The sequence below is a fragment of the Diplotaxodon limnothrissa genome, linkage group LG5 (genome assembly GCF_057381915.1).
Source record: "Diplotaxodon limnothrissa isolate DT_005_m linkage group LG5, D_limnothrissa_male_GT1.1, whole genome shotgun sequence".
Lineage (NCBI taxonomy): Eukaryota > Metazoa > Chordata > Actinopteri > Cichliformes > Cichlidae > Diplotaxodon > Diplotaxodon limnothrissa.
The window spans coordinates 5,617,582-5,638,251 of record NC_140600.1 but is presented as its reverse complement, the minus strand read 5'-3'; the positions used below and the strand labels follow the sequence as shown (position 1 = coordinate 5,638,251).

Below are 20,670 nucleotides of genomic sequence, written 5' to 3'. Positions count from 1 at the left end.
CTGACTGCAGATTTAAGAACAACGTCAAACGTCGCGAGGCAGTAAAGGTTTGATGTAGCTCTCTTCACTGAGCACATTCTGCGTCTTCACTTCTTGCCCACAGGACATTTAACCGCAGCCACACCTGCTGTGAAAAAAGTCGGACTGCTTTGGAGCGCTTTTTAAGTTAATACAGTTTTAATGGTGTTGACTTTGGCCTGGTTTTAATTAATGACTCGGCTAGAGCTGTGGGAGGAGTCCAAGAGCCCGATGATGTGCGTAGTGCTGGATTTGACTTTTAAGCAGGACAGTGTCAAGCAGGAAAGCAAAAAGAAACCATGTTTAGTGTTCACCACACAAACTGTCACAACGCAGGTGGGACAGGAACACATTACAAAGTAGGTTTTCCACAGTAACTGTATTGCAAAAGTAAACAAGGCGGACAATCATATCATTCAACAACAATATGTTTGTTCCTCGGAGTTGAATTTGCCATTTCTCCATGTCTTAGAAAAGTGAGCTATGATCTCCAACAGAATCGTCTAAATACAGAAAAATATATTTCAGGTCAAAAAGGATTGTAAATACTTGGTAGTACTGTGAAGAACAGTAAGGGAAGACAGCTACAACAGGTATCATTCACTGTCCTGGCACAGTGGATGCATTTAATAGGTCGGACATACAAAAATAAACCACAACAAAGCAACACACGTATTGTACAAAATAAAAACCTGAAAAGAGTGTTTGATCAGAGCGTTTCGGAGACGAAAGCAGAGCGCACTGAGACCATGTCGAAAATGTCCTGACCAAAATAACGTGGAAAAAAACACAACCCGAGGTGTGATGGAGGTGTGGACGCGGCTGCTTCGAACCATAATATCAACAATAGTAATGATAATCATGTCACATTGGAAATGGTTGGAGACAGGGTGTAGATAAAAAAGTTTGCCAACGTGGGTTCTAGTGTGTCAAATGTCCGTGGCGCCCCCCAAATACACAAACGCCTAAAAAAGAAAGCAACAAAAAGTAAAGGGTAAATTCACAACTTGATGAAATATCCAAAACCAAAAGAAAACAAAAACTCTTTAGAATTGTACAAGTATAAAAAAGCTACAAACATTAATAAATTACATCACTGACACATAAACACTTCACAAGGTGCTAGTAAAATAACTCCAAAACCCTTCAGGATACTAGAACTCGAACAAGAGGCTGGTCATAGAAACTTTAAGTGTTGCTTTTTTTAATCCTTTTATGTAATTTTCCCTCAAAGCTTCGTCTCTCGTTCAGACAGAATCACAATACAATTAGCTTTGTGTATGTAAGGCCATATGACAATAAAATGTATCGTGTCTTCGATTGTTTTCCAGGCAACACCTTTACGTCTAATGACAACATAATACTAATAATAATAAAAGTGAACCTCTGTTATTAAAAAAAAATACAAATAAAAATTAGGACTATAGTGTATATCCATATATATACTTTTATTCATTTATTCTTATTAGCAAAACCGGTAAAAATGCTGAATGAAGCCTTAAGGGGAAAGGATACAAAAAGTAGTAATTTAAAAGGCTATGTACAAGCTACATTCTATATACTGTGATGTGTGAAGCTATAAAAATGCAGAGATGCGCCTATGTTGTCGGTGCTGCCTGGGAAAGCAAAAGAAGAGAGAAAGTATCCCCATGTAACTGCAGACGTGACGTGGATGAGGCTTATCATCAGCGCCGTGTAGTGTCAGTAATCCTATGGCCGGTCCTCCTCCGTCTGACTGCGTTCGCTTTGACAAACATCTGGACGGCGCTGCCCGCGATTCGCTTTTTGTGCTTTATAGTCGCTCCTCATTTGCGATCCACGGCTCGGCACAAACGAACAAAGGTTCCCGCCGACAGAGACGCACGTGCGCTAATCGATTCTGATCAAACACGAGGACGTTGGGAAAGGAGGAGGTGAATTTTCCCAGTTCAATCGAGCGTGGCAATGATAAGCCGCATCCAGTTAGTAGGAAATAACCCTCAAAAACAAACAAACCAACAAACAAACAAAAAAAAACCCTGACCCAAGCGCACATGCAACTGAATACATGCAAGGGATACTTTCACAAATCTTGGAATGACTGCAATGTAATTCTACTTCATGTTTTAGCAACCCCTGATAAACTCACAGCTGTAGTAAAATGAGACATGTTCTCTTAAAAAATATTTATAGTAGGTTCTGTACACTTTTAATATCTGAAAGTTATAAAGTATAAGTAGAGGCAAAAACCTATTTGACTGATGTTCTTCTTAGAAATTCAAAAATGCATGATTTTCTTCTTCTCCCATCTCGTTTCAGTCTTTTATCTCTTTTCCACGTCGTTGGCTTTAATCGGTGAACGGGGGGGTGAGGTTGGGATGGGACCCAGCTCGTGAATTCCCAGTCCTACGACAGTCCGCTGCATGCTACAGAAGGAGCTTTCCATTTCGATGGATCTTTAAAATCTTTCCAAGTCTCTGTTTGGCTGTTGCCATGCCTTTCTTTAGCCGCTTAGCTGCAGGAAAGACAAGAAAAGACAAGAGGTAAGATGCCGAGCCAGCTTACAACATTTTGTTTCCAAAAATGTAACAAAGTAATACATCCTGACATGTTCGCACCAATATTTGCTAGCTTAGTGGCCTTTATGCTGGAATATGTTCATTGGTCTAATAGCAAAAACATGTTTAACATACTCATACCCAACAGGAGCCCCACAGGGCAACAACAGCACCTCAAGGCGCTTTATATTGTAAGGTAGACCCTACAATAATACATACAACAATCATATGACCCACTATGAGCAAGCACTTTGGCGACAGTGGGAAGGAAAAACTCCCTTTTAACAGGAAGATAGTGATTTTTCATCAACACTGTCTGAACATGTTGTTCCAGACTTTTGCTTGTGTCCAACAGACAGTGGAAAGACTTACGCTCACCGCATACTTTGTTAGGAATGTCCGGTCCAGCTACGAAAGACAAATATCTAATTACACAGTCACATGTCACCACATGACCTTTTGAAGTTCAGTCCAAATAGAAAGGGGAAAGAAAGGTGATTTAAGTGCCTCTGAATGGACTGGTCTGAGAAACTGCTGACCTACTGGGATTTCCCCTCACAAGCATACAACCATCACTAACACAGAATGGCTCAAAACAGAGAAACTATCCAGTTGGTGGCAGTTCTCCGGGTGAAAATGCAATTCAGTTCAATCTCATTTAAATAGCGCCAGATCACAACCACAATCGCTTCCAGACGCTTTATATTTGACGGTAAAGACCCTACAATTATACTGATAATAATGCCTTGTTAAGGGCAGAGGTCAGAATGGCCAGACTGCTCTGAGCGGACAGGACAGCAGCAGCAACTCAAATAACCCCTCACTACAGGAAAGGCAAGCAGAAGAGCATCTCTGAACCCACGCCATGTCAAACCTTGAAACAGATGGTTACAGCAGCAAAAGACCACATGTGGGTTAGTAATGGAGTCAATCACTAATGTCATGTTTGTATTATTGATTGATTGATCATACTTTATTCATCCCGAGGAAAATTGGGTTAAGGCTGCCAGCCGTGCCAGCGCCAACGTTTATATTAAACATTATAACCGTTAAACACACAGGAGTGGCTGTAGCTCAGGAGGTAAAGAGGTCATCGTTGACTTTACCTCTGGGTGCTGCAGTCTACATACCAACTATACTTGACAACATACTGACCCCAAGCTGTTCTCTGACGCTTGTTAGACACAAAGCGTAGCACACAGTGCCTGCATGAATGAGACTAGTTTTACTGAGTGCTCAGGTAGAAAAGTGCTATATAAGCATTTGCATTTGTAATATTACTACTTTGCTAGTAACATTAGGCAGCATGCAAACTCAGATCATGCAGCTCGCTGCTGCGTTAAGTGTTTGTCTAATCAAGCCAAACTTGGCTGAATGGGCCACGAGGGGATAACTACAGTAAACAACAAGTGGGATTTGCAGCAGTGGGACTGTTTGTGCTTTGGCATCTTTCTTCTGGCTAATTTTAGTTAATGCCAGTGCGCCTGCTATTCTGACAAAATGGGCACTTTTAAAAGTTTATGCCAAATTATAGCATGTTGTGTTGTGGCCAGCAGAGGGGAACAAGACAGATCGTTTAAAATTCTGTTAAATAACATGTCTAAATGTCATTTCAATACTGGCGGGAAGAACCACATGCAAATGTAAATTAAAAAGCAATGCATTAACGAGAAGCTACCTAAAAGGATCCCTAGAAAACCTTTAAGTGAGACGCATTTCCTGGAGGAGGGAGTCACTCCCTCTAAGTATCCATCATTGGCAGTTCACAACAGTTCACACAACTGTCTCTCATTACAATAGGTTGCACTTTGCATGCTCAAAGAGCAGCGGCCGCCAAACCAAACTGTTATTTGCTAATTATTATTGATTACTAGTCCGGATGAAGCTTTAGAAATTGTAAAAAAAAAAAAAATCCTGGAAAGAACTTTCATTTGGCAAGATGGAAAACATTCATTTCCCTGAAAAACTGCTCAATTTAAAAGCCATTAGATATTCATTCATTACTGCTCCATTACTGAAAAGCTGCTACAAGAATCTCTGTGTAAAGAAGGCGAGTGATTCAAATTTATTCACGGGAAGTGAAATCTTAATCCCACAGATTATTAAAGCTTTAAAGACGTTACACGCAGCATTTGAAATTTTCTAACGAACAAATAGCCGTGCCTGTGCTTAAAGGGGACCTATTATGCTTTTCCTTTTTTCCTCTCTCGGAAACACACTGTTACATTGGCGTTAAATCGCTCATAACATACACTGCAATGGTTTAAAGGGAAATATATTTAGAAGTCATCACTGTGAGGCACAAAGTTCTGTCTGTTTCTGCAGGACCAACAACCAGTGACAGTTGCTCTGAGGATGACGGGACCATCCGTTGTGTATTTTCTTCTGCACACTCCACACTCTGTACACGTGCTCACCTTTGGCGTCTGCTGAGCCCACACGGTCACCCTTCGCCATGCCGCTGCTGTTGGTGCTTGTGGAGTTGGTGCTGTTGGGAGAGGACATGGACGGCCGTCTCTGGCTGAGGAAGACCCCGGGTGCCATGGGCTGCGGCCCTCCCGGTGACTTGACCGTTCCAGTGTTGAACTCGTGGTCTGTCAGGCTGCCGTCCTGGGAGTCCAGATTGTGCTCCGGCGAGCTACTGTCCTGAGAGATTTTCGGGGGCTCCTCTATTACTAGCGCCTTCTTTTTGGTGCTTTTCTTCTTCTTCTTGGTTTTTTGTTGTTCCTCCTTTTGACACATCATTTTTTGTTTGAGCAAAATGATCAGAAATATCTACAGTTGTGTAAGAATACAGTGTAAGTAATTTACCTGGTGGGAAAGCTTTGCTGCAGCCGCAGCCAGGCCTGTTTCTATGGACGCCACCCGGGCTCCATCTCTGGCTGGCCGCTCGTGTCGGGGAACTGATGGTCCTACGCGGGCTGCCAGGACATCCATATTGGGGTTTAGAACATATTTCTTTCATAAAACTCTGAAGCCAAGATGCTTCTTAAACAATGCCAGTGTTCACCTGTGGGGCTGTACGGAGTGTCGTCGCTGCTTTTCCGTTTCTTTGATCTCGATTTGAACACAGGATTATCCTCTTCGGACTCCAGCGAGGGGTAAACTAAAATCGAAACGTGGAACAGATTACTCACATGTCATGCATGTTAGCTCATTGCTGAGAAGTTGCAAAGAAAAGCTGCAATTACTTCAGTTTTCTGTAAAACGGAGGAGGTGGCAGCATGCGGTGCAGCTGCAAAGCAGCTGTTGACTGTCGGTTCACAGTGCAGCCATTCCAATCTAGACCTTTTAATATCTGATAATTGGATGATCAAGATAAAAAATGACCTGTTTATAAAAGCAGAGCAGAGTGCCAGTCTGCGGGAGAAGCTTCGGGATTTTAGAGCGAGAATGTTCGTGCTAAGAACAACTAATTGGACCAATTAGAAGTTCAAAAAGCTTGTAAAATAACCGTTTGGAACGCGTGTTAATCGCTTATTAACAAGCTAGGAGGCTCCAAACAGCTGTGTTTGGATGGGCTTCACAGGGAAAGCATTTTGCAGGAAAAAAAGATAAACTGGAGCAAAAAAAACCCAAAGAGACGCACGAAAAGTAAACATAAGCCCGTGTCACGTACACGTAATGAAAAGCTCCAGGCCAAATTGAGAAATTAAGCTCCACAAGCAGATACATAAGGGGCCAATTTGTTTTTAAAGCACCTGTTAGCAGCAGTGAGGATCAGACATGGCAGATACATTATTTTCTCATTCATGCGCTTGAAAAATGACACCAGACTGAACTCACAGAGCTCCGATCAGCTGCACTGTTTTTAGTTTTTGAATAAATCAGCCCTCCTGCACATTCAACTTTATTGATGTAGAAAACAAAAAGAAACAAAAAAGCGCAATAAAATAATAGTGAACCACTAAAAGTACTGCAATTTAAAAAATATATAAAAATAATAATGTAACAAAAATGTGTTTTAAGGTCCTTTAAGACCCAAATAAATATAAATGATAAAATATAAAGACATTGCAACTACTGTGTTTTAGATTTATGCATTTAGAAACAGCAAAACGTGAGAAATCTCAGTGAGGGAGTCTTTTCATTTTTAGTTTTTCCAACAAATCCTACAAAATATGATTCAAAATGATTGAGGGTTGCACTCTTAAAAGTGTTCAACTGGTTTTGATGCCACGGACACGTCCTAAAATTGTCAGATTGGGTCCAACAAAGAGCACCTTGTAGAGGCAGAGCTCCTTAATAGTAAAAAAGTTCAAAAAAATGCATCTTCAAATAGCTGAACAATTTCAGAAAAATGTTCCTGAATGCAAAGCCTTTGACGATGTCATCGTGCGTCATCAGAAGAGTCGGATAATGTGAAGAAATCAGTGCTGATATCTGTGATCTTCAGGCTCTCGGGGAGCTCTGCAGTAAACATGGATGTGATTCTCTCACTGAAACAATTGCACAGGTTACTGTCTGTGGACACAGTCACCGTGCCTTTAGTTACTTTTAGGATCTTCTGATTCTAAATCCTTTGTATCAAAACTAAAGTCTGATTATGTCTGAATATCTGTTTTTCCACTTAGCCAAACAGTTATTCAGTTCAAAGCAATTCTCAGTCTCTTGTGTGGAGCTACTTTTCATGTAATGCTTAAAGACAATTATTGGTGCATTAATATGAAGGCGAACAACAGAACAGTTCCAGTACAAACCTTCATGAAGCTCGTTTTTAAAGCGTGTATTTGTTTACATTTTGCAAACCATCTCTTTGAAGCTAACAGACGCAATGACAACATCCTGATACACATTCCCATTCCTGATCCTGATTACAAGAATGTTTTACCATGATTAAAGTTATCCCACTTCTAATTAGAGAAATCTCTTTACGTCTGCTCTCCAAAGTCATTCATCCTACGCCCTTCAAAGCTGGTGGGTGTAATCGGGTGTAGCGCTGAGTGAGAGGTTGTTTGGATGAGCTGTTTTAATATTTTGGTTAAAAGGTGTTTTCTGTTAGAGTGACGGCTTCCTGCTCCACTCTGTGTGTAGGGGGAGGAGCACACATAAACATGCATGTTTTTTTGGAGACATTTTTGGGGTTAATGCAATCCCAAGACTCCAGCATATGAAATGTTTACCTAGTTTCATCACTCTGATGGTCTAAGCTTAGAAAGACAGCCATCCAGAAACACACTCTATCTTTTCAGTTCGTGTTTTTGTCTCATTTTCAGCATTTTCTTGGTTTCCTGTGATTCTGCCCAGACAATAGGTAGGTGTGACTTATAAATTCATAAAGTACACTGTAGCTGAAAAAAACACATCCTGGGTACAATAGGGCAAAACAGGGAATGCTTTGGAACTTGACCAGCACCAGTATCATGGAAAAATGACACTCGTTACCGCCGTCACCCCACCCTGCCCACGATGACAGGAAAATGAGGAAACAACAACAAGTTGGCATTTGTCGCTTACCGTAATCCGAGTCCTTGAAACACGCATCCATGTGATCTTGGTCGTCGTCATAATCTAGACTCTCAATACTGCTGCTCTTCCTGGGTTTCTTTGGCAGACGTTTAGTCGACCGCTTGCTGTTGTTTCCGCCTCCTCCTCTGCCGGCCTTCTTGCCGGCCTGCGAGCTGTGCGAGTTGTTCTTCGACTGGCCGTTGTTTTTGGCCTGGCTGTTGCTCCACGGCTGCTGCAAGCTCTCTGAAGACGACAGGTTGGCCATGGACAGCATGCCCTGAATGGCCTCCTGTGTGCTGGGAGATGCAGGTGGCTGACTGTAAGTATGTCAATAAGAAATACACAACAACACAGCCATTACATGGTGGTCAACACGCTGGCAGAGGTCAAAGAAAGAAAGAAAGAACTGAAGAAGGCTCTGAACCAGATCTCGGTGTAAGCTAGATTACAAACTGTGCCTCAGTGGAACAAAGAGGAAGGAAAACTGTCAAAAACAAATATCCTCTTTAAGACATCGCTCCCAAAATGAATCCACACACCCATTAAGCTATCACCTGCTGAGCTGCCACAAGAAACAAAGCGACTATCACACACCGCTATAATGAAGCTTCAGCCCCTCTTCAAAGCACCAACGATGTGAGAAATTAACATATTTCATCAATGTTTTCTTTCTTTCTTTCATTGCTCATTTGTAGCTTTCAGTGTGGTGGAAATAGACCATCAAGAGCTCGCAAACAGCAAAAGGCAAAGGGAAGAGCCTGGAGCCACGCAGCGTTTGATAGATTAACACGGGATGAAACAAACACTGACTTAACACAAACTGCTGACAGAATCGGTGTAAACTGTTGCTCCAGCCGCTAGCTGATTTTTCAGCTCTGAGCGAAGCTGTAAAATTCAGCTTTTTCATCCAATTACGTCGCCGCTGAGTAGGCCATTTGTTTGTCAGTGCCTCGGTCCATTAAGAAGAGCTAAAATTCATTTACTGAAGGAAAAGGGGGTCCAGCGGGAGCCATTTAGAGATTAATGCTGCGCATGTACTCTAACTCAAATGAGTTTAGAAGTCCAAGTTCTGTTGGTGTTGATGGGAATGCAGCAGAAAATTGACATCGGGGTTAGGTTAGTCTACCTGTTGGTGCCGTAGTCGATGCCACCCACTTGCTTGCTGGCCTGCAACAGGTCCAGAATTCCTGCGGCGCTGCCGCTCTTTTTCTTCACCTTGGAATTGCGACTTTTGACCTCAGGCTTGGCCTCCGTGTCTATGTGCAGCGTCTCTTCATCTGAGGAGTCTGTGCTCTGGTGTTGAAGGAAGTGAACGTACAGGAAAGAGATATGAGAGAGACTTCAAGTTTCTTTCCTTTTCTGGCAAAAAAAGGAAAATCCATGTTCGCTTTTCTTGTAATGGCTTCTTTACTGCAGTCTCACTGTTTATCATAGGACTGCCGCCAGAAAGTCTCAGTAGGAGGCCCCAGGGCACAAATGAGCCGTCTGCCCCCGTCAGCCCCCTTTTTAGTTATTCACTTTAACATAAATGTTTTTAGAACGATGCAAAAACAGGCAATATTGATATTTGATTCTTCTGCTGTCGACTACATTCTCATTTACTAACCTTACCCCACACAAAGACACTCTAAGCAAATGTAGGGCACTTGCAGCCCCTCAGGACTGGACCCCTGGGATATTTGCCCACTTTTTCCATCTGCTGATCCAGTATGGAACTACAACCTCGTTTCGAAGAATAGATTTGTGAATGAAAAACCCACATTTTAATGTTAATAGTGACAGTTTATCTAACAGCTCTATTTTAATGCCGCCGTGCTTTTTTAAAATTTCAACTTTCTTTGTAAAACACTACAGAGATTTAGGACGACACCAGTTGCTTTAGTGTTAAATTATCTTTTGACATCATTTCATGAAATGCCAATAGTTAGTGGGGGACACATGTGGACTGTCACCCAGCCACTTTAGCATCAGGGCTCTTCTTCTGTGGTTCTGTTCTATTGGAGTGTGTACAGTAAGCAGTTTGATACTGTCTTGCTAAAACATGTAAGGCCTCGGCTGAATATTTTGTTGCCTAAATGGCAGCATGTGTTTTTATTAAACCTGAACATATCATTTAGTATTATTGGTGCCTTCACAGGTGCACTCATGCTTCTCATGCCATCAGAAGGCAGCATGAGCAACACTTTCTACTTTAGTCTTTTGGAGCTCAGACGCAGAAAAGAAGGCAGAGTATCTGATTCCTTCGTTGTGTGGGGGTCTTTAAACTTCTTCTTAAAGCCTTGCTGGCTGAGGGCTTTCAGATAGTGATAATCTAACACTGGTTTTCAGTCTTGTCCCTTTGCTACATAGATTATTTTATATTCTCTTAATCAATAATTAATTGCATGAACCACAAAAAGAAGCCTTAAATCAAATGTCCTCCTCATCGTGATGAACCTCTTCATATCTTCTATTTTACCAGAAATGTTTAAGCTACTTTCTTTGCACGGCTCTGTCACAGCAGGAATAGTATACACACGTTTCATTTAACAGGTTTTTATACCAAATGCTCCCAGTGGATGGTGTCGTGTCACATGTTGTATGAACCACTACAATATGGAGTCATTATGTTTACCTATATCCAGTGTGATTAAATAAAAATGTTCCTAATTAATCACATTAGAGCTAAAATGTTCTTTGTCCTTTTTTCAGTCTTCTGTTTTCTCGTCCCAGCTTCTTTGAAACATGTTAAATTCAAAAATATAATTTTTTCATTAAAAAGACAAAATTCAGTTTTAACATCTATTTATAATCTTTCATTTTAATATGTATTTAAATGAGTGGCATGGCATCACAACAACACAGAATTTGAAATATCCGGGGAAACTGCAGATCAAGGCTGTGATATGGGTTCTAGTGACCTCTCATTAGTAAACTTGGTCTAGGCTTTTTCTTCCTCTTCCTCCATTCATGCCACAGCTCTTTCTCTCATCAGTGTGTGTGGCTCCACAGCACAGGAAGTCTCCGCCTCTGAGTTAAAGGAGCACTGCAGAATTTTTTCACAGTCTGTTTATGCATCACATTAACGTCATAACTGCTTAAGTTTTATGGATAAAACGCCAAAACATTAAATTCTCTGTTAAGTGCAAAAACTTTACATTTATCGAGTGTGCGCGTCTGTCCAAAGTGATTCCACCACACAGGTCGTGTGTATTATTTTTTGGAATTATTAGTATGCTTCATCAGCACATAGAACTTACTGTAGGTGGGCAGTGAAAGTTATTTTACAAATAATAAATAAGTATAAAATATAAATTTTTACATTGTGTCATTCTGTTTGAATGTCTCATAAATACTGATGTTCATATGTTAAAGCTTAGTGTAAAATGTCATCAAATATAATAAAACAAAGGCGCAGAACTGGAGCTTACATCTTACTGCAGTTTGCAAAAGGACAACTGTTTATGAGAATCAACCTAAACAAAAATGTAAGCACTAATTTTGTATTGATTATTTTTCTCATTAACGGTGGGAGGCTGACGATTTTCAAGCTGGGCCTCAGTGTTCCAACGTTTGGGAATAGCAGATACAGGTGATGTCGTACATACCTTAGTCACCGAGGGTTGAAACTTTGTTTTTTTGGCTGGCTGAATAGGTTCTCTGATGTCTGATAAAACTAGGGAAAAACAAATGTAACAATCAGCACCATAACATCGGAATTAGTAACATTTTAAGACTAGTCTTCCAATAAGACTAACAACTAGGGATGGGTACCGGTATCCGGTACCATTATGGCACCGGTTCTGACATAAACGGTAGTAACCAGACCGAAAAGCAGCGCACATTTCGGTGCTTTATTTCGATGCTTTTTTTTCCCTGAGATGTCATACACTTTGGATTCTAGCCAATCATTTTACCTTTGCAAGCATAGTAGGCGGGGCCAGGTACGTATGTTCTTTTAGAGCAGATTAAAAATGACCAAGGCAAAGTGGTCAAAAGTCTGGCTGTACTTCACAGCAAAAGATGCAAACTCAGCAGCCTGCAACAAGCTGATACTGTGCAAAGGAGGTAACACCTCGAATCTGATGAAACACCTGGCGACGCATAGCATTTTGTTAAAAGCCGAGAAATGCGCCGTATTTGATAGCTTGCTGCGAGACCTCACACCGAGCACATCTACTGCGGGTGTGGTGCCTGTTATCGGACCCGGAGTTAGCAACATCCCCAAAAACCCGAAGAGCAGAGTCCTGGCCCCTAGCCCTGCCAGTGTAGCAGAAATGATGAGGATGATGATGGCAGCAGCAGCCGTTCTTCTCTGCGTGAGTAGCTTAACGTTGTTCGTGTGTAATTTACGTTGAGTAGGCTAACCACGTTATTACATTAATGTGAACTAGCAAACATCATCATGGCTACATGCAGCTGTCTTCTTGTTTGATGGCAGATGCTCCCTTCACCCTGGCCAAAAAGGCTAAAATGACCAAAGAAAAAGTGGAAAACAGCTAAACATAAAACCTAAACAATACCCATCCCTACTAACAACAACGCTGTGGTAACTCGTGCTACCACAAGTTAGAGATTTTTAGAGTTAAAGTGGACACTTTTGTTATTCATACTTCGTCTTTAGCTGAATTTCCTTCAGCTACAGTCACAAACGAGCTGTATATACTAACTCGTGACAAAACAGGGCTTGCTCTTCTTTAACAACACATTATGTAAATGCAAGTAATTCGACTTGAATTGCCGAGATTTTCTTTCTTTTTTGTAATTTTACTGAAAATTTAGTCAATCATCTGATAACTATGTCATTAAAAAAGTAGTCATTTTACAGTTAGGTCAGCAATCAAAACAGCAGTGATGCTTTGTGCCGTGTAGGCTGATGTTGTCACAGTTCTTAATCTCTCAAACAAAGCTTTTTTTTTCCCAGATGTTAAGCAAAAACTGAAATGTCAGAATGGTTTAACCATTATTTATGTACAAAAATAAACCAAACTGTTTAATGCATCTGTCTTAAAAAATCATTTTACAGAGCTAAAACATGCCCCTAAACATGTTTTTAATTTAGAACAGGAAATACCAGATCAAGAGTATATCGCTGAGTAAATCTTTGGCACTTTTTGATACATACGCATTGAAGCCGATACTCTGAAAATTGCCCAGTCTAACTTGATAATTTAAACAAACTGAAACACGAACCAAATAAGCCCAAAATACTCACAGGAAAGATCTCTCTTAACAGTGTTCTTTTTCCGTCTGATGGGGAATTCGTCAATCTTCAGCTCGCCTTCATCTGAGACGTACTCATACTCGTCTATCACTGGCTTGGTTTTGTCCTCTTTTAGGTTTTGTAATGATCCAAAAACACTTGAGTTGGTCTGAGGTTTCAGGGTCTTGGAGCTGAAAATGAAACCGCAGGACAATAAGGGAGTGATACGAGGCTCAGCCAGGCGCTCGCAGCGAGAAGTCCTTGAATTAGCTCTAATGGATATGCTGCTGATAGCCACATGGCTCTACAATCACCAAAATACACCACATGAGAAAGCTGGCGTGCTCGTCTCTTCAAAGACCTGAAGTCGAACATTTACGTGGCGATCGCAGCCATTCCATACATACCTCAGCAGTTTCCTGTGAGACATAGTAAAGCTGAATCTGTCTTTATTGCTTGACAGCAGTGTTCTGTCAAATTTGCATTCCTCCTCCATTTTCAGCAGGGAATCGGGTTTACTATTCTGCAACATTCCAAGGAAAATAATGTCAGAGAAGCTAAAAGTAATCAGCGTTATGTTAAAGAACAGAGAGGATGACAGATATCTTGGTGTCGCTATTTCTGGTTCACTGCATTAATGAGAACACTTCATGCCAATTTAAACCGACTCTGTACTTTTATTTCAAAGGAAAGATTAATTGCATATAACTATGTTCCCTCAGTTCTACAGAGCATCTGAGCCTCTCTTAGCTCACTGTTTTGATTCTAGCTGAAGTTTAAAGGAAATGTGGCCTCTGTCTCATGCCTTCATTTTTACACTTCAATGTAAATGTAGCTAACTGGAACTTAAAAAAGTAATCGTATAAATGAAGAAATGATCTAAAACTTGGCACATAAAGATTCTCAGTCCTTGTGTACTTTAGGAAACCTGTTAAACAATCAGAATTTAGAAAAAGAAAAGAAAAGACGCCGTCATTAACTGTTTCATCAACTCTTAAAATAAACCTTGCTGTTAAAAGGGTGAGTACCTCATGATGTTAAACCCAACAGGTCAAATTTTCTGACCCAATTTTCACTAAACCAAATCCACATAGAGGAATGCAGAACGACTGCCATGAAAGTCCCCACTGATCACACTGTAATTAACTGCAACCCAAGAACATCCATTTTCACATTTTCAAATATTCACTCCTCAGCTGTTTTTGTTTCCTATGCGCTGTAATCTGAAACAGAAATTTCACACTGCCGTGCGACACCGACGAGCTTTATAGACCTAACAGAGAAGCTGTGAGCCTCTGCACAAATGAACAGTGATCACAAGTGAAGATGTGGTTGTCAGTGACCTTGGTAAAGGTCTCTTCCCCATCTGTAAATGTTTGGCCTGATGTGAACGAGCAGTGGGATGGAGGTCCTTGGAGGGGTTTAATACATTCCACAGCAGTTTGGCATTGTATTTTCCAAGAAACTAAAGCCCTCTAATGTCTTCCGTTCACCAAAATTACACTTTCTTTTTCTCCCCGCTAAAAACTTCCTCCTGTTGTTCTACAATAACGATACAACACGCTTTAAAAGGAGATGGGGGCATATGTAAATACTTAGATGGAATGCACTGGATATGGACATGGCGTAATTCCATTAGGTAAACTCTGGGAGGGCGGACGTTTCTGGAGAAGCCCTGATGAGGTGCAGGCCTCAAATGTGCGACTTGGGCCGCATCATTACTTTGGCTGATTGCTTTGAAGTGAAGTGTTCAAATCATTGTTGGATGGTCCTGCATTTTTTCTATTCAGCTGCTCAACTTGTAACCTTCATAGCTTATTGCCTAAAGAATTTCAAATGCATTGGCTGTTGCAGGCCAAGGCGAAAGTCTTCACCACCATTAGTTTAAAATAACAGCTCCGGTAAACTTACCTTGTACTTCCATTTCGCTTCAGTCTTGTTTTTATTCTGCTCTCTGATATCAAACTTTTCCACATTGTTCTGCTTTGACATTTCCTTCTCAGACATGCTCAGGACATTCTTAACAGCCTGGAAAATGAAAGCAATTACAGAGAAACATAACAGAACGATCAATCGGTGAAACTGTTCTGCCCTGCAAAGGCAGAAAGTGGAACTGCAGAAAGAGTTTAACTGAACTGTGTATCACATGTCTAATCTATAAAATCTTAATTCAATGCTTATACATACAATCATTTTCACAGATGTTATGTTACACCTCTGCAGTTAAAAAACGATGACCTGGTATATGACCGAGCAACGGCCACCCTTACGTAGACATAGACGCACTTCTTTGATTAAAAAAAGCCTGTTTAGCATGTGCACCAGTTAATGCATACTAGCAGGGGAAGCTGTGCAGCCAGTTATATATGCTAACACTTTACAGCTGCCTGCAGGCAGCAGCTGAACATTTCATAGCATAATCAGATACAGAACGGTTGACCTACAATGAAACTAGAAACCATCATTTCTATAAAAAAGTGCTAACATAACTAAATGCTCACCTTAGGCTTTTTTGGCTGGTCCATTTTACTCAAAATGTCCTTTGCATGGGACTCCAGCGCAGCAAAACTGGAGGGTTTAGGAGGTGGTGATGACTCCTTTGCTGACTTTGCTTTCTTCTTTCCTCCTTCCTTGACCTTTGGCACCTTCGGAGGCTTGGGCGTCTTTGAAGGTTTGGGAGGCTTGGGTGGTTTAGGGGGTTTAGGGGGTTTTGAGCTTTTCTTTCTGGACTTCTCTCTGCTGGGTGAGGGGACATGTGCTGGAGACACGGCTTCTTCAGGCTCGGACTGGGTGGACAACGGTTCCTCAACTGGTACCTTAATTGGAGCTTCGCTTTTAATGGCTTTTGTTGTGTTCTGTAAAAGAAATCAAGGTCAACTTTTGACTTTGTAACCTGCCGTTAAACCTTCTGTGAGTTCATTAAACCTAAATTAGGATTTTGTTTTTATTATTTAACTTTATCACTGGTGTGATCATTTACAACACTTCAGAATGTAGTCACCTGGTACTGCACTTTATTTTCTACATAAAATTACCTGTCTCAGGGCTAAAACATCGACACAGACACACCTATGGGCAATTTAGAGTGACCAGTTAACCCAACCCCACTAACTGCATGTCTTTGGACTGTGGGAGGAGAGAGAGAACCCACGCAAACACAGGGAGAAAATGCAAACTCAACACAGAAAGACCCCGGCCTGATGGTGGAATTGAACTCAGAACCTTCTTGCTGTGAGGTAACAGTCCTAAGCACTGTGCTGCCCAAAGCTTACAGCACCTGGGATTCCCAGGCGGTCCAGGTGCTCAGGAAGTGTCATTTGATCAACTTTAAAGTCTATATGTAATGTTCTAATTCATTTCAAAGTTTTATTATTCAGATACTGGATCTATAGATGATGTGTTGCTGACATAGGGATGTTTCATATTCCAACATGTTTTTTAAATGACAATAATTCCATGTTCCTCAATATTTTACTAGATATTAAGAGCAGGTCGTTTGCAGTGTTGTGCTCTGGTTTTCAGTGATGAACTATGTTGGATTGATGCAGGGCAGACTGTGATATCCTTGGTCACTGGTGGGTTTAAAATCTGAGACACTGTAAGAGAAGGACCCTCAAGTCTAAACTGAAACTTATGAGAGAATTCTAGATAGAACGAAAGTTTTATGAATACCAGAGGAGAAGCTTTTAAAATCCCATCTGTGTGAAGAGTGAGAAAACTCTGAATATTCGATGCATAAAGTTTGTGTGTCCTGCTGACCTTTAAAATGAAAGCTAATTTAAATAATGCTTCAAGGTAAATGCAAATATTAGTGTTCAGATGCTTTTTAATATGGCTGCTAAGTAGGAGGACTCGCTTGTAGAAGATGTCATTGATTTAAGTGTATCATGTTCTTTAGTAAAAACTGCAGAATTCCAGCTTTATACTGTCAAGATGTTACAAAGCACCTGTAATGGCAAACGTAACATGAGCTTATATATATGTATAGGAGGATGTAGTTGTCTCTGCTACACCTGAACCTAGGGACCCCCACCTGGCAAATCCTACTTTAACCACTGGGCTAACTGTATGCTCAACTAAGAGATACAAACAAAACATAAAAACACATTCTTTCTATTCACCATTTGGTTGCAAACACAATGCCACTGTGTGTTGCAAGCTAATCTTTTAGTAACAAGTTATCTGAACAACAGCTATTCATAGCACTAACATGGTATTTAATGCTAGATAAGCTAGCTAACATGTAGCTATCAGCTACATGTTAGCTGTCGGCTAAATGTTAGCTGCTAAGATTTGGTTTGCTTTTAGTTGCTACCACATGTAACAAAAGAATAATTTTTTGCCAAAAGAAAGTTCCAATTTTAAAAGTAAAGAAAAATTTAGTAAAGTATTTTTTATCATTGAGATTAGCGGAAAGACAAAGGCTTCATAATCTGCAGAACATCAGCCTTCTTTGATGGCAATAAAATGTTCATTTTTTCTGCAAATCTGACATTTGAGAGTTTATGGAGAGGCCTAAGTGGAAAGGGTTAATTTGCAAAAACCAAATATGAATAGTAAGCTTTTTGATTAGCAAAAATAAGGCATCGTCCTCTAGACAAACCTCTATGGTTTCCTATATGTCATAATATGAAACATTAATTTCTCCTGGAGCCAAAAAACTATGAAATTACCACCTAGAAATAAAAATACCTCTGACAATCTGATCTCTTTGGCAAGATCCTTAATGAGTTGTGATGGCTTCATGTTCTCTGGAAGCTCATCTTCATGTTCCAGGAGAGCCTGTTACAAAAAACAAAACAAATACAGAAAAAGTTTCTAAGAAAATAGACAGATACATGACACTAGATACACTCTATTTTGTATTTAGTTGCCTCCATACCTGCTTTTTAGTCCAGGCTCTAAAGGCTCCATTGATGATTTTGGCACCATGTATCAGGTATGGAGCTGGCTGCTTATTCGCTTTATGTAAACCTACAGAGCAAAGAATGCAAATTTTATCACTGAGTGAATCGTGGCCTTTGAACTGTGAGCAGCTGGGACTACTGCAGTTAAAAAGGGCACAACGAACAGTGTAAATTCCCAGTGGTGGCGAGATTTACAGGATCTAACTGAAATAAGCCTTTGATCAACAGGAGAACAGCTGAGAGAAGATAAAGCTACTGCACTCCTCAGTGTACAGAAGAGGGACTCCCATCAACAGGGCGACTTTGTGTTTAGACAACACTGTCCTGTTACCTTAATTCAGACGTGCAGATCAACCCCAACACAGTCAAGCGGCATGTTAAAGTGCAAGCCACCATCATCTTGCTGATTTACTCTGGATATTATCTTCTACTAGACCAGCTTTTCATGACTCACAATCCCTATTTATCTCACGCTGAGCCTAGCGCAGCTCTGTGTGAAACAAGCCTCTCCCTTTAAGGCCACCGTTTCTGTAAACCGACTTTCCTGTGACTGGCTGCCCCTCACAAACAAAGGACTAGTGGGTGGGGCTTCTGAGATTACCATATTGGGGTGTATTTCCTATCTTTGAGGAGAGCAGAAAATCACTGCCTGAGAGAGCCGTCTGAAGGATTACATGCAAATACACTGAACTCATTATTTGAAGCCACGTTCAATATGTGTGTCCACGACTGAACCGTATACTACATATGACAGAAAATAAGGAAAAGCATAATAGGTGGGTTTTCAAAAGAATAATGGCATATTAATGACAGAGCTTTATAGTTTGGAGGTGGCGTGCACCACACAAAATCACAATCTGGTTTTAACACATGAACATACACAGAAAATGCTGGAAACATAAACAGTTGGGCCACGCCAGCTGAAGGGAGTTTAAACACAGGCTTGTAATGGAGCAAGTGATTCTAGCTGGGCCAAACCTTTTGAAGCTAATCATCTGTGAACTCTGCGATTCACCGATTTAATGACTGAAATAATATTAGAGCATCCAGCTCCTCATCTGCGCTGCAGACATGCAGCCACATGCTGAATGTGCAGCCCAGAAAAAAAGATGCATTTCTGACAGTGTTTGTGTTTTCTCCGCATTCACGCATTCCTCTGGAGAAATATCGAGTGAAACGAGGATGAGTGTTTACATTAGAGTACCACACGCAAAGCCGGAGTCTATAACTACACCGACGCGATTTGAGACTTCACCTTTGAATCGTTCGAGGAGGTGTCGCCCCACATACCAGCACGCCGTCTCAAAGTTGGGGAAAGGAGTGAGAGTTTTGACCTTTAGCCGTTTTTCAATTTCATATGCCCTGAGGAAGATAAAAAAAAAGGTTTCAGCTAAACATCATCACGGATTACTAACAAAGGATGGAATTCACAAAGTACTTCCAAAGAGGGAGAATTCATAAACAGATTTGGTGGAATTTGGAGCAGGAAAGAATTGGAAACTACTGAATAATATCAACCGAGGCCTTTAAGGTCACACTAGATCACCACAGGAATGTCTGCAGGAGGCACAGTGGATCACGTTATAACCCAGTGCACTAAAAACAAGCGTAAAGAATGAATGTGTGTGAAAAGGAAGGTGCCCAAACCTCATCTGCATCTCCACACTGAGGTTGTGGACAAAGTGTCCAGAGAACGCCAGACAGTCGACAGGTGTCAGTATTGCATTGATCCAACCTGAAGGAACCAGATGAGACAAGATAATCATCCAGTATTTACAAGAATAACATCAATGCAGCATTCTGAATGCAAACAACAACATTTCTTGCATTTTTATTGTTAAGGAAGTATTACCTGTATACTAGTGCTGTCAGCGCTAATCTCGCTAAAATGACGTTAATGCCATAACCGCATCAACGCGGCAAATCTCTGTTAGTGAGTTAACGCAGATCGCCCTGTGGGAGGGGCTGCATGGCGCTAACGTGTTAACGAGCTAAACGCGCTGATGCGTTGATGCCGTGCAGCCCCTCGCACGGGGCGAGCCACGTTAACTTGCTAACAGAGATTTGCCGCGTTAATGCGTCTGTGGCGTTAACGTCATTTTAACGAGATTAACGCTGACAGCACCAGTATATGCATGTTTTATGACTAGCCACATGCGATCTGTCCTCTCTGGTTTTAAGACAAGATAAGGCTAAAATAAGAGAGTCCAATTTTAGGCTACGTGGAAAAAATATCAGTCACTGCAGTTCAGTATCAGATCAGACCAAGTAACAAGTCCTAAACAATGTGAAAAGGAGAAGCTGCTGAAAGTGGACTGCAAAGCAGCTTGCAGTTTACTTTGGGAAGTGCACCTTCTGAGAAATGTAACTACACGTCGGGGCTGACACAGTCTGCAACTACTGTGATCGGCCTGTTCTGGACCACTGAGTCCTCTTGTGCATTTCCAAATACTTTTTTTGAATTCATCAGTGAGAGAACAACAATAATCGCTTCAGTATAAAGAACAATAATCACAGCATCGATACAAGAATCACAACTGTCAGCAGATTCCTAGAGGGAGAAGAGATGTGAGGGAGT

The 20,670-nt window shown here is 41.0% G+C and overlaps 1 protein-coding gene across 1 annotated transcript in view; it reads right to left on the bottom strand.

Moving 5' to 3' along the window:
• Window positions 1-392: 392 nt before the first annotated feature.
• phf2 (PHD finger protein 2) overlaps window positions 393-20,670 on the bottom strand; it is a 41,456-nt gene continuing 21,178 nt past the window's right edge. Inside the window, exons 8-22 of the mRNA XM_085352975.1 lie at window positions 19,740-19,827; window positions 19,348-19,454; window positions 18,068-18,159; window positions 17,878-17,967; window positions 15,687-16,040; window positions 15,097-15,213; window positions 13,593-13,708; window positions 13,198-13,376; window positions 11,591-11,658; window positions 9,130-9,296; window positions 8,013-8,320; window positions 5,566-5,661; window positions 5,367-5,476; window positions 4,973-5,285; window positions 393-2,512 (exon numbers count right to left, since the gene is read on the bottom strand). Coding sequence (XP_085209101.1) covers window positions 2,424-2,512; window positions 4,973-5,285; window positions 5,367-5,476; window positions 5,566-5,661; window positions 8,013-8,320; window positions 9,130-9,296; window positions 11,591-11,658; window positions 13,198-13,376; window positions 13,593-13,708; window positions 15,097-15,213; window positions 15,687-16,040; window positions 17,878-17,967; window positions 18,068-18,159; window positions 19,348-19,454; window positions 19,740-19,827 — 2,294 coding nt within the window. The 3' untranslated portion in view covers window positions 393-2,423. The remainder of the gene's footprint in view (window positions 2,513-4,972; window positions 5,286-5,366; window positions 5,477-5,565; window positions 5,662-8,012; window positions 8,321-9,129; window positions 9,297-11,590; window positions 11,659-13,197; window positions 13,377-13,592; window positions 13,709-15,096; window positions 15,214-15,686; window positions 16,041-17,877; window positions 17,968-18,067; window positions 18,160-19,347; window positions 19,455-19,739; window positions 19,828-20,670) is intronic.